The sequence below is a fragment of the Dipodomys merriami genome, unplaced genomic scaffold, assembly GCF_024711535.1.
Source record: "Dipodomys merriami isolate MVZ:Mamm:240054 unplaced genomic scaffold, mDipMer1.0.p SCAF_1, whole genome shotgun sequence".
Classification (NCBI taxonomy): Eukaryota; Metazoa; Chordata; class Mammalia; order Rodentia; family Heteromyidae; genus Dipodomys; species Dipodomys merriami.
The window spans coordinates 125,810,036-125,822,321 of record NW_027202270.1 but is presented as its reverse complement, the minus strand read 5'-3'; the positions used below and the strand labels follow the sequence as shown (position 1 = coordinate 125,822,321).

At 44.7% G+C, this 12,286-nt stretch overlaps 1 protein-coding gene across 5 annotated transcripts in view; it reads right to left on the bottom strand.

The window, feature by feature from the left end:
• Positions 1-12,286, bottom strand: part of Angel1 (angel homolog 1) — a 49,926-nt gene that overhangs the window by 19,633 nt on the left and 18,007 nt on the right. For 2 of the 5 annotated variants that reach the window (XM_070029136.1, XM_070029157.1), the window contains exon 2: positions 4,338-4,452. In XM_070029136.1, coding sequence (XP_069885237.1) covers positions 4,338-4,452 — 115 coding nt within the window. The other 3 variants (XM_070029146.1, XM_070029167.1, XM_070029175.1) reach the window with 3 other exon arrangements.

Here is a 12,286-nt window from a genome sequence, read left to right as displayed (position 1 = left end):
CACGAGAAGGTTAAACATAATCTCCAAGGGTTTTCTAGATCCACAGATCCCTTAATTAATATTAATTTATTTATTTTGCTGGTCCTAGGGCTTGAACTCAGGGCCTGAGAGCTATCCCTAGCTTTTTTGCTCAAGGCTAGTGCCACTTGAGTCACAGCTCTACTTACTGCTTTTTGATGGGTAACTGGAGATAAGAGTATCATAAACTCTTCTGCTTGGCCTAGCTTTGAACTATGATCCTCAGATCTCAGGTTCCTGAGTAACCAGGATTACAGTCGTAAGCCACCAGTGCACCTGATGATCCCTCAATTTATGAAGGAATTCCAGAAGAAAAACTCCTAGACAATCTTGAAATCTGTACAATTTACATCTTAGCAAAAGGCCTCTTCTCAATTTTCTCACATTTCATTACCTGATTTCCCATCCCCCAATACATCAGACGCTATAAATTAGGAGGAGCCAATAACTGACAGCTGTCATCTCTTTACTACAGCAGCCACAAACGACAGTCAACCCACAAGAAAATCTCTAAAACTACAGCTCTGAAATCCTGAGCACAGTAATTTGTTTAGTCCCTTCTACATGCACACTATAAATCACTTGTTTACATGCATGATTTTGAACCACAATCAACTTTTTTTTTTTTTGCTACTATGTAGCCAGGCTGGCCTAGAACTTACCATCTTCCTACCTCAGCCTCTCCAATGCTAGGAATTATAGGCATATGTCATCATACTTGTTGACATTATTATTCCTTAGTTGTTTAAAAGTATTTTAACTGATAATTTTTTTAAAGGAATAAACACTAACTCAGGGCCTCAGGATTGCTCAGGTAGCATTCTACCATTTAATCTATGCCTCTAGCTGGTCTTTTTGGAGATAAGTTTCAAGGACTTTTCTGTCTAGGCTGGCTTGGAATCTCAGTCTCTGGGTCTTAGACTCCTGAGTAGCTACAATTATAGGTGTGAGGTACCAGCACCTGGCAAGAAAAATTTCAAAATGGGTCAACTAGTGAAGGTTCAAATACTTTATGGCCTATGTGAATTTATGCCCTTCTAAACCACTGGTTTTTCAACTGGATGGGATGGGGATAAATTTTGCCTCTAGAGGACATTTGGTCGTACCCATAAGCATTTGAGGTCACAACTATGGCAATGCTACTGGCATCTACCTACTGGTTAGAGGGCAGGGATGTTGCTGAACACTCTATAATGCACAGAGCAGATTCACAACAAACAATGTGGTCTGAAATGACATGCAGAGACCTTGCTCTGAACCCATGGGCTGGACTGCTGGCTTTAGTCTCAGAAGCTTGCTACTTATCTGCCCCTTGAAACATCTTCTACTTATTCCAGATAGCCAAGGTCCTTTGGTTCATTGCTTCATATTCAGAAGATTTTGTTACTGGTAATGGCTTGTGTTTCAAAAGCAGAACGACTTTTAATCTTAAACACTTTAAGATTGGACTGGGAATGTGGCTTAGTGGTAGAGTGCTTGCCTAGCATACATGAAACTCTAGGTTCAATTCCTCAGCACTACATAAACAGAAAAAGCTGGGAGTGGTACTATTGTGACTCAAGTGGTTGAATGCTAGCCTTGAGCAAAAAGAAGCCCAGGAACAGTGCCCTGGCCCTGAGTTCAAACCCCAGAACTGGCCAAAACAAAAAACAAAAAACAAACAAAAAAAAAACCCTTAAGGTTAATATAAGAGGAATTTTAATGTGTGGGTGGGGAAGGAGCTTCCTCTAAGACACCTACCAACTGTACTGAGGAGAAATCTCTGGACTAGTGTATGCCAATCACTTAAGACTAACCTTCCACAATGGAACTGTGGACACTCCATAAGGATCTCAAGACACCATAGCATTGTTGTTAAATATGCTTGCCAGATACCTAATCAGGAGGCAGAGGTCCAGGGAACCATAGTTCAAAGCCAGTTCTGGCAGAAAAGTTCATTAGTTTATATCCAAAATTACTAGCAAAAGGCAGGGCTGGAGATACAATTCAAGTGGTGAAGCCCAGCCTAACAAGTTGGGGAAGCGCAAGACTTTGAGTTCAAACTCCAGTACCAGCAAAAATCAAAAAAGAAATATGCTTAGTGCTCTAAAAATAATGACTGACAAGCTCTCCCATTCTTGAGACAAACATTGCTGAGACACACAAACATTCTTGAATTTATTGAAGACTTTACTACTAAGCAGTATGTTAGCACTAGATAGTGAACAAAAGGGGCAAGACCTTGCCCTCCTGAAGCTTTAAATTTTGTGGTAGACAAAACAAAAGAGAAAAATTATTTTATGTGAGCTGGGCATATTTCATCTGAGCAGCTGATTTCTATAATCTTGCTATTCGGTAGACAGAGACATGGAGGATCAAAGCTGGAGGCTGGCCAGAGCAAAAACATATATAATATATACAGTATAATATGTATACGTGTTATATACATATATAATATTCGTACATATATACATATATGTATACCTGTGAATGCACATATGTAATGAAACTTCTACTATCAATTACCCACAAAGAAAGAAAAAAGAAGGCCCCAAATGCTGCTGAACTTCTATTTCTCAAAGTCGTTTTGGGCTTGCTCTCTAAGCTGCAGAAGGGCTATCAGAGGAACTGAGGGTCGCATGATAGCCCCAGGACTTCAAAGACCAGGAACAAGCGGAGGAAAGGGGCAGGGGTAACCCTGCCAATGTCTCTAAAGCCTCCCCGGTCCGCTACCCACCCCACCACCTCTCTCCCCGCCCCCGCCCCCCCCCCCCCATGCTCCAATGCTGAGGTTTAAACGGCTCTCTAGCTTTTGCGCATCCATTTCAGGCTTCGTGAGAGGACAATGAGTTGGGAGAAGCCTGTGAAAGGTGGGTGCGACAAAGACTTCAGCCCGCCTCCCGCCCCCTCCCAGGGCGGCCCCGCCGCTACCCGCAGAGAATTCGGGCTCTCGCCCGGGCGGCCAACGCCCCCGACCCCGGGGAAGCGGCTCCACCAGCCTCAGGACCTCTGCAGCTCCTCGACCAGGGAGGGCCGCGCCTTCCCAGCCCCCGTCCACGTTAACCGTGGCTCCACGTCACCAGACCACAGCCTCAGCAGCGGCCACCCACGAGAGCCGCCGGCCAGCCGGAGCCTGGAGAGGCCAGGACGGCTCCGAGGCCGAGTCGAGGCCCGCCTCCCACACCTTGGCACCGCCGGGGGCGGTGGTCGTGAGGCCTGGCGCTCCGCTCGCTACCTCAAGCCCCTCGGAGCCCCGCAGGAGTAGGCCCCGGCTCCCGCCCGACAGGACGCGAGGCCGGTACCTGCGAGGGCGCGGAAAAGGCGCGCGGCCAGATGCAGCAGGTGACACAGGAACGACGGGATCATGGCTGGCCGCCCGCGCCGCTACCACCGCCACTGCCACCGCCAGGTCTCCCTCAGCTCGGCCCCGCCCCCGCCCGCGCCGCCTAGGCCCCGCCCCCACGTCGCTGAGGACCCGCCTCACGCCGCCCAGGACCCGCCCCCACGCCGGACCACGCGCCTCGCGTGTTCCCGCCTCCTCTTCTCAATAACAATTTCATTGGGCACTCAGATGCCGGGTGGGAGGAGTCAACTTCCAGGGAAACGGGCATCCCGGCTCCTAGAGGTCCCCGAAGCCCGGGCTTAAAATGGAGGGCTTCGCTGGAGGCCCCTGTAGAATTATTCCGAGATCACAGTTTTGCTCTTGCTTCAGGCGCCATCTGCCTCTGCCCCACCCTCAGTTTCCCTTCTGTACTACGAAGGGCTGGGGTTTTCTCCAAAGCCTCTCTTAACCCTGATTTCTAGAGTTGGCCCTTCTCTCTCCTCCATCCCACCCCACTTCCTGCCTTTACTGCCTTCCCAGTTTAGATTCCAAGTCACAGACTGAGTCCTTCCTGGCTTCTGCACCTAAGATGTCTCCTTCAGCAAAGATGGCGCTCTTTTCTTTAATATGGGAGGAGGGGAGGTGGTGATGTAATCCTATTCCCAAGAGGGGAGGGGGGACAGGAAGGAAGGAAGGGGTGGTAGTGGGGTGGAGGGAAGGAAGTGGTGGAGGGAAGAGATGGGTGGAGGAAAGGCGAAAGAGAAGGAAGAAGGAAGCTTCACAAGGCCAGGGACCAAGTCTTGTGGTTTCTTTATCTCAAGGTATCTGTCTAGTAGCCTAGGCACCTAAGTAGGATCCAGTAATTGTTCTGAACAGAGTGTATGCCACCAAATAAAGAGCTAGTTTCATCACCTCTGTGCTAACCAATGACCTCTTTGAATCTCTCTTTCCCAACCCCTCCCCAAATCTGCTCTAACCATGCTCTGAAGGAGGACTATAATACACCCAACATTAGTACCCAGTGTCTGAGCTGTATGATTTCCAATTTGTGGCTGGAGCCTTGGTTGTTCAGGGAAGCCCTCTGGGGAGTCACCAGATCCTGGACCAGCTGGGTACATCATAACACTGAAGGGCTAAAAGGAGGAAGAAGGAGAGAATCAGTCATGTGGTCTTCCACAACTTACCCTTCAGAGGCAGCAATGTCTGCCCTCTGCAGCAGAGCTCATCCCATTGTCTGAGATGAGCCAGAGGCTCAAGCAATCTGCAGGCTTGCAACTATTGGTACTACCTAAGGAGCCCAGAGATCAGGTGGTTTAATTAGACCCTCCTATACCCTCCTTTCCCCTCTGTATCCATAGTTACACAGAAGGCCAAAGTCCAAGTTAGATCTTAAATCATTTTGTGAAGTAATGATTTTCTTGGAAAATCATTATATTTTTATAACATTTCTTAAATCACAGAGTTCAGCTTTCACAGGTCTGGGATTAGACCTGAGACACTAAGTTATTCTGAACTACAATTTAGGAACTTGTGCTGAAGAAGCTTTGCCTGGGCTGTTTAGTGCACATATGTGGGCATGGGAGTTCAGGTCAGCTGATGCCATGGCTCTTCCAAAGGCTGTTCTTGAGGCCAGTCTCCTAACCCATAACCAATGAGGTTGGAAAGTGTAGGATCACAAGCTTTGGAGTTAGACTTCCTGAGTTCAGATTCTGGCTCTGCCGTTTCCTATCCATGGAACTTCTTGGATACCTGAGTTTCTGTGATCCAGTGTTTACTATTATATTTCTGTAACTTGGGCAAAAGCTGTGAATGTAGAGTCTCTTCCATGACACTGGCTGAGATGAAGCTCCTGCCCTGACACAGCAATATGGCATTGCTAAGTGAGAAACTACAGGTTCCAAAGAGATTTAGCCTATGACATGCAGCCTCATTATAAGCATGATCTACACTGTTCCCAGCTTCATGGCAGAAATAATACAGGAGGGAGGGGGGGAGGGGGACAGAGAGACCCCTCAGTTTCATCCCAACTGTGATAATGCAATGATGCTCACTGCCTTCATTGTCAACGTGGTTTCAAAGTTGAGAATGGAACAAAAACCTCAATCCTCAGATCTCAGCCTCCAGAGTAGCTAGAATTATAGATTTAAGCCACTGGCTTGAAATGCTCCTTTTAAAGGGAAATGCTTATGTGTAGGAAATTTAAATATTTTAGGGCTCAAACATTACTGAAGTCAACAATTATATATGGAAATTTAGAGTGGCTGCCTTTATTAACTTGTTGGTTAAAGCTCTGTAATATACAGTGGGCAACATAGTGCTTCATAATTATGGGGGCTGCTCACCAAGGCCTGGAACAATGCTGCCCACATAGGTACTTTAAAATTTTGTAGTAAAGGGTGGGGATGTAGCTCAGTGGTACAGTACTTGCCTAGCATGTGCAAAGCCCTGGGTTCAGTCCCCAGCAACACACACACACACACACACACACACACACACACACACACACACAGAGATTTTTATTATAGATTCATATAAAAAGCAAATACATGAAACTAATAACGTTCCTAACCTCACAGATCAAAAATTTGCATTTTAACATACAATCCATATCCTAAATTGAAATGTTTTACTTTTATACTCAGCCTTTGAAATCCAGTGTGTGGTTTATTGGACATCACATCTCTGTCTGATTGCAAGACACACAAAGATGGTGCTGTCACCTTCTGTCCATCCCCCCCCCAAAAAAAATACTGCCTCTGTCCCTTCATTTTCTTTCTGAACAGCGCGATCATCTTTTGACCTATTCTGACTATGTATGTTTTCTCATCTTTTGCTTATTTTGGGGGGGATGGTCCGTTGTGGGGCTTGAATTCAGGGCCTGGGCAATGTCCCTGAGCTTTTTCACTCAAGGCTAACACTCTACCACTTGTGCACTGTCCCTGAGCTTCTTTTGCTAGTGCTCTATTACTTTGAGCCACAGGGCCACTTCTAGTTTTCTGGTAGTTAATTGGAGATAAGAATCTCACAGACTTGCCGCCTCCACTGACTTTGAGCCTCAGTCTTCAGATATTAACCTCCTGAGTAGCTAGGATTACAGGTGTGAGCCATTAGCAACCAGCTCTGCTTCTTTCTACTTCCTAATTTGGTTTCTACCAACTTCCTTTCCTTGTTCTTTTGTTCTCCATTCTCTCACTTGAACTTGGACCCTTAATAATCATCTTATGCTCATGACCATCAAATATTATTCCTTAAAGAGCCAGACAGGAAATGGTTTTGGCTTTATAACAGATGTTTAACTCTATTTAGAAATCAGCCATAGAACAAAACCATCATGACTGTGTTTCAACAAAACTTTACTTATATACCAATAAGCAGTGGGCCAGGTGCCAGTGGCTCATGCCTATAATCCTATCTACTTAGGAGGCTGAGACCTGAGGATCACGGTTCAAAGCCAGCCTGGGCAGGAAAGTCCATGAGACTCTTACCTCCAATAAACCACTAGAAAACCAGATGCGGCACTGTGGCTCAAGTGGTAGAGCACTAGCCTTAGCTGAAGAGCTGAGGGACAGCGCCCATGCCCAGAGTTCAAGCCCCATGACCAACAAAACAAAACAAAACAAAAAGCCCATGGGACAGTGCCTGGTATTTTAAGGACTGTATAAAAGGTAATTTACAGGGGCTGGGAAGTTGGCTCAGTGGTAGAAGCGCTTGCCTTGCATGCCTGAGGCCCTGGGTTCGATTCCTCAGCAACACATAAGCAAAAGGAAAAAAGCTGGAAGTGGTGCTGTGGCTCAAGTGCTGGAGCGCTAGCCTTGAGCTGAAGAGCTGAGGGACAGTGCCCAGGCCCAGAGTTCAGGCCCCACAACCGGACCCAAAAAAAAAAAAAAGTAATTTACAGATATTAAGGGTCCCTTCTACCTTGAATCTCACTATTAGAAGGAACTTCACTATAGCAGGAAGGTTGGTGATAAAGATGGATCTTTCTCTTGGTATCTGACACCCATACACTGCCCCAGAGGACATTCTTTAATTCATTTCAAATCAAAGCCAAGTTCCTCTTCTCTTTTTTTTTTTTTTTTTGCCCCTGCTGTATGGATTGTAGAGTCAAGGTAAGTGCCTCAGCACCCCTCCCAGCTTATCTCAGTAACTATAGCTCAAAAGTACAGCAGTTTAATCATATGGGACAATACTACCTGCTGGTTATATGGTTTCTGAACAGTAACACCAATGGGACACAAATTCAATGATTAATGAAAGAAAGTGGTGGAAAGACAAATGGAAAAAGAACAGTCTCTTCAATAAATGTGCTAACAGAAATGATCACAGGCAAAACACATGAATCTCCAACCTAAACCTCAACTCAGATATTTAACTCAAGACAGATTATTGGGGCTGGGAAGGTGGCTCAGTGGTAGAGCACTTGCCTTGCATGCATGAGGCCCTGGGTTCGATTCCTCAGCACCACATAAGCAAAAAGAAAAAAGCTGGAAGTGGCGCTGTGGCTCAAGTGGTAGAGTGCTAGCCTTAAGCTGAAGAGCTGAAGGACAGCGTCCAGACCCAGAGTACAGGCCCATGACCGACCCCCCCCCCAAAAAAAGATTATAGAAAAAAATCTGGAAATAAATGATGTAATATTATATGATATTATGAATATATTTAACACAACTAGATCGTACAATGTGAAGGTTAAAATATTATACATACTTTCCCATAATTTTTTTTAAAAACTTTTACACTGGATACAGTAGTTCATACCTGAAATCCTAGCTTCTGAAGAGGCTGAGATCTGGAGGAGAGTGGTCCAAGGCCTGCCTTGGGTAAGGGGTGTCTACAAGACTCCATCTCAGGAGCTGGGAAGGTGGCTCAGTGTAGAGTGCTTGCCTTGCATGCATGAGACCCTGAGTTTGAGTCCTCAGCACCACATAAGCAGAAAAAGCCAGAAGTGGCGCTGTGGCTCAAGTGGTAGAGCGCTAGCTTTGAGCTGAAGAGCTGAGGGACAGCATCCAGGCCCAAAGTTCAAGCCCCACGACCAACAACAACAAAAAAAGACTCCATCTCAATAAATGAAAAGCTGGATACAGTGGCATGTGCGTGTCATTCAATTACACAAGAAATGTAAATAGGAGTGTAAAGAGACCCTATATAAAAAATAAAAAAAACACAGAAAGTAGCTGGAGTGGCAAATCCTAATAAGCACAGTGTCCTGAGTTCAAATCCCAGTACCACAGAGTTTGAAATTAATCATATAATTAAACGTAAAAGCTAAAAGAATAAAACATAGGAGAAAAAACTGTGTGACCTTGAGTTAAAAGCCTGTGATATGACCCCAAAAACATGATCCATAAAAATTTAATTTTTATAATATTTTATTGTTATTATTAAAATGTACAGAGAGGTTACTGTTTCATAAGTCAGGTAATGAATGCATTTCTTTTTGGACAATGTCACCCCTTCCTTTGCTTTCCCCCAGTTTTTCCCTCCCATCCCTGCTCACAAGTTGCATAGTTCATTTTCCACATAAGTCTACTGAGCATCATGTCTGCATTTGTTCATCCTTCCTCCTAGAAAATATTAATTTTTTAAAAATTTTAACAAAGTTTGACTTCATTAAAAATCTTTTCTCTGTGAAAGATGTAACTGTTAAGAGAATAAGAAGACAATTTCCAGATAATATTTTCAAGTCATATTTCTGACAAAGGACTTATAACCACAACATATCAAGAATTCTCAAAACTCTTCAATAAGAAAATAAATAACCAACTTAAAACAAGCAAGAGACAGCCAGGTACCCATAGCTCATACTGATAATCCAAGCTACTCAGGAAGTTTGGATATAAGGATCATGGTCCAAAGCCAATCCCAGCAGAAAAGTCCTTAAGACTCTATTTCCAATTAACCAGACCAATGCCAGACTGGTGGCACAGTTCAAATGGTAGAGCACAAGCTAAGCAAGAAAGCTAAGCAAAGGTGCCCTGAGTTCAAGACCTGAGTTCAAGTGAGAGAAAAAAAGAAAAAAAAAGGCAAAAGATGTGTATGACCAGCAAAGACATAGGAATGATAAATAAGCTTACAAGATGGTGTTCCACATTATTAATCATTAGGGAAATGTGAATTAAAACCACCATGAAATATCACTATACATTTAATAGAAGGACAAAACAGAAATAGAAATGGGCAGTACTAAATTTTTCCCAGAATGTGGAGCAACTGATACTCAAAACATTCTCACTAGCTGGGCGCTGGTGGCTCACGCCTATAATCCTAGCTACTCAGGAGGCTGAGATCCGAGGATCGAGGTTCAAAGCCAGCCCGGGCAGGAGAGACCGTGAGACTCCTATCTCCACTAAACCACCAGAAAACCGGAAGTGGCACTGTAGCTCAAGTGGTAGAGCGCTCGCCTTGAGCTGAAGAGCTGAGGGACAGCGCCCAGGCCCAGAGTTCAAGCCCCCACAGCCGACCAAAAAAAACAAAAAACAAAAAACATTCTCACTAGCAATTCAAAACAGGAAATCACTTGACAATTCCCCTAAGGTTAAACCTCCACTATCATATGACCTATCAATCCTATGCAAGCTCTTCACTCACAAGTTGTGAGAGCTTATGTTCATGGAGAAACCTGTGTGTTTATAGCACCTTTATTTATAATTACAAAATAAGATGAAATAGAAGGTGTCATTCTGTGGGTAAAGGGAAAAACAAAGTGTGACTCATTCCTGTAACTAAATATTACTCTAAATTGGAATGGAAAATTCCTATAACTTTATGTCACAACATGGAGGAATCTTAAACGTGTTCTGTTAAAAGTGAATCTGGGCAAAAGGAAATGTACTCTCTACCTGACCCATGTAATTGTAATCCCTCTGTATATCACCTTTATAATAACAATAAGGTAAATAATAAAAAAATAAAGAGAAAAAAAGACAGTGTAATGTTTTTAAGTGAATTGAGGGGTTGGAGACATGACTTGGTTGGAGAATGCTAGCAAGTGAGTGAAACTGTCAGGTACCAAGATCAAGTCCCAGTCTCAGAGAAAGTAAAATAAAATAAATATGCATCCTTGAAAGAGGATAACTTGGGGGGGGTGGAAGGAACAGAGTATGGGGGGGTTCCCAATGTAGGCTCTGAAGGCTGCACTTGGACAGCTCCACACAACCTCAGATACTGAAGGGTAAATCAGAGACTTAGGAGGCAGGGACTCTAATGGTACTGGGCAGAGGCACTGCTAGTCTGGATCTAAGGACACACTGGACGTGGAAAAGAGTTGTGAGGCAGATGCTCTGGAAGCTCAGGGAAAGTCAAATTTCTTCCCACCAAGGGAACTTCAAGTTTATTTAAAAGCAAAAGAAATCCCAGCATTGGTGGCTCATGCCTGTAATCCTAGCTACTCAGGAGGCTGAGATCTGAGAATCATGGTTTGAAGCCAGCCTGTGTAGGAAAGTCCATGAGACTCTTTATCTCCAATAAACTACACACACACACACACAAAAAAAACCAGAAGTGGCACTGTTGCTCAAATGGTAGAGAACTAGCAAAGAGGCTCAGGGACAGTGCCCACACCTTGAGTTCAAGCCCCAGGATGGGGGGGGGGGGGAGGGGGGGAAGCAGCAAAACAGACTCTTGGTAGAGAAAGACCCTAAAGATTGGGTCCCTCAATGATGCTTTCTTGTCCTCTACACCAATCAGATATACTGTGGATCTCTGGAACTTGGTCTTTCTGATCAACCTTGGAGCTGACCACACCTCAGATTACGGTATGTTATTTTTGAGGGACCATCATGAGATTGAGACACCAAAACAGTGATGTGTGCTGATTGAGAGGAGCCCAAATTAGCTCAGTGAACAGGACCTCTGCCAAAAATATTTTCTCATGATCCTAACCATGTCAATTTCTACCTTGTATTACATAACCCTTGAAAAGTCCCTATCTTAATTGTGTCTGTAATCCCTGACCCTACAATATTCTTTGTACCTTGTAACCTCGTAGATGTTCTATAAGTATCTCTCAGCACAAATGCTGAAAGGAATATCATCTCAGGTGCACACATTTGAAGGGAGGCATGATACTGGGGTTTGAACTCAAGGTCTGGAGCTTCATAGGCTCATGCTCAACTATTTGAACCACTCTGCCAGTCATTTCACTTTATTTTTAAGATAGGGTCTCGTGCTTTCTCCTGAACTGGTACAATCATCCCGCCCCTACCTCCTGAGTAGCTAGAATGACAAGTGGGCAGCACCACACCCAGCTACATGTTTCTTTTTGTTCATGGTTCTAACTATGTCTCTCTTACACACATTTCTAGGTCTGCCCCAGTCTTCTAAATGGCAGCAGGGATTTTTCACCTCCCTCCCACCCTAAGCTCTCCCAGTCACTCACCTGACGGTTGATGTGTTGAAAACTTACACAGATGGAACAGAAACGCCTCCAGATTCTCTTAACAGCAAAGTGCAACTGAACTTCAGTTCCACAACTTGTAAACCCAGCAGAGTATAAGAGTGACGGCTGAGTGGTTTCAAGTTAGGCAGCCCAGTAGTTTGGATTGAACAAAGCTTTGGCTGCAACAAACTGTCGCGACAGATCATAAGTTTCTCATGCTTTGCTTTTGATCTTCTGCTCCAAGGTTGAGGATGCTCTTCCAAAGGGGAAAGAAAAAATGAAGAAGAGCTGGGTGGAAGAAAACTGACTTCACCCATCACTGAAATACTTCGTACCCGAAGCACAGCCATCTTGAGAGAAGAACATGATGGCGGCTCTTCACAGTCACCTGATTAAGGGCCTTGAGTTTGATCCTGATCAGAGGGAAATACGCTGTCACTGAGAGGCCTCCCCACAGCACCTGAGCACTCACAGCCAAGCCTGGGCTTGGCCCCAGTGGACATATGAGAAAAGATGACCACAAAAGACACGAAGAGGCCTCTGTCGTTGCCAGGTCTACCCACATGGATCACAATGGTTGCGTGAGGTCACGG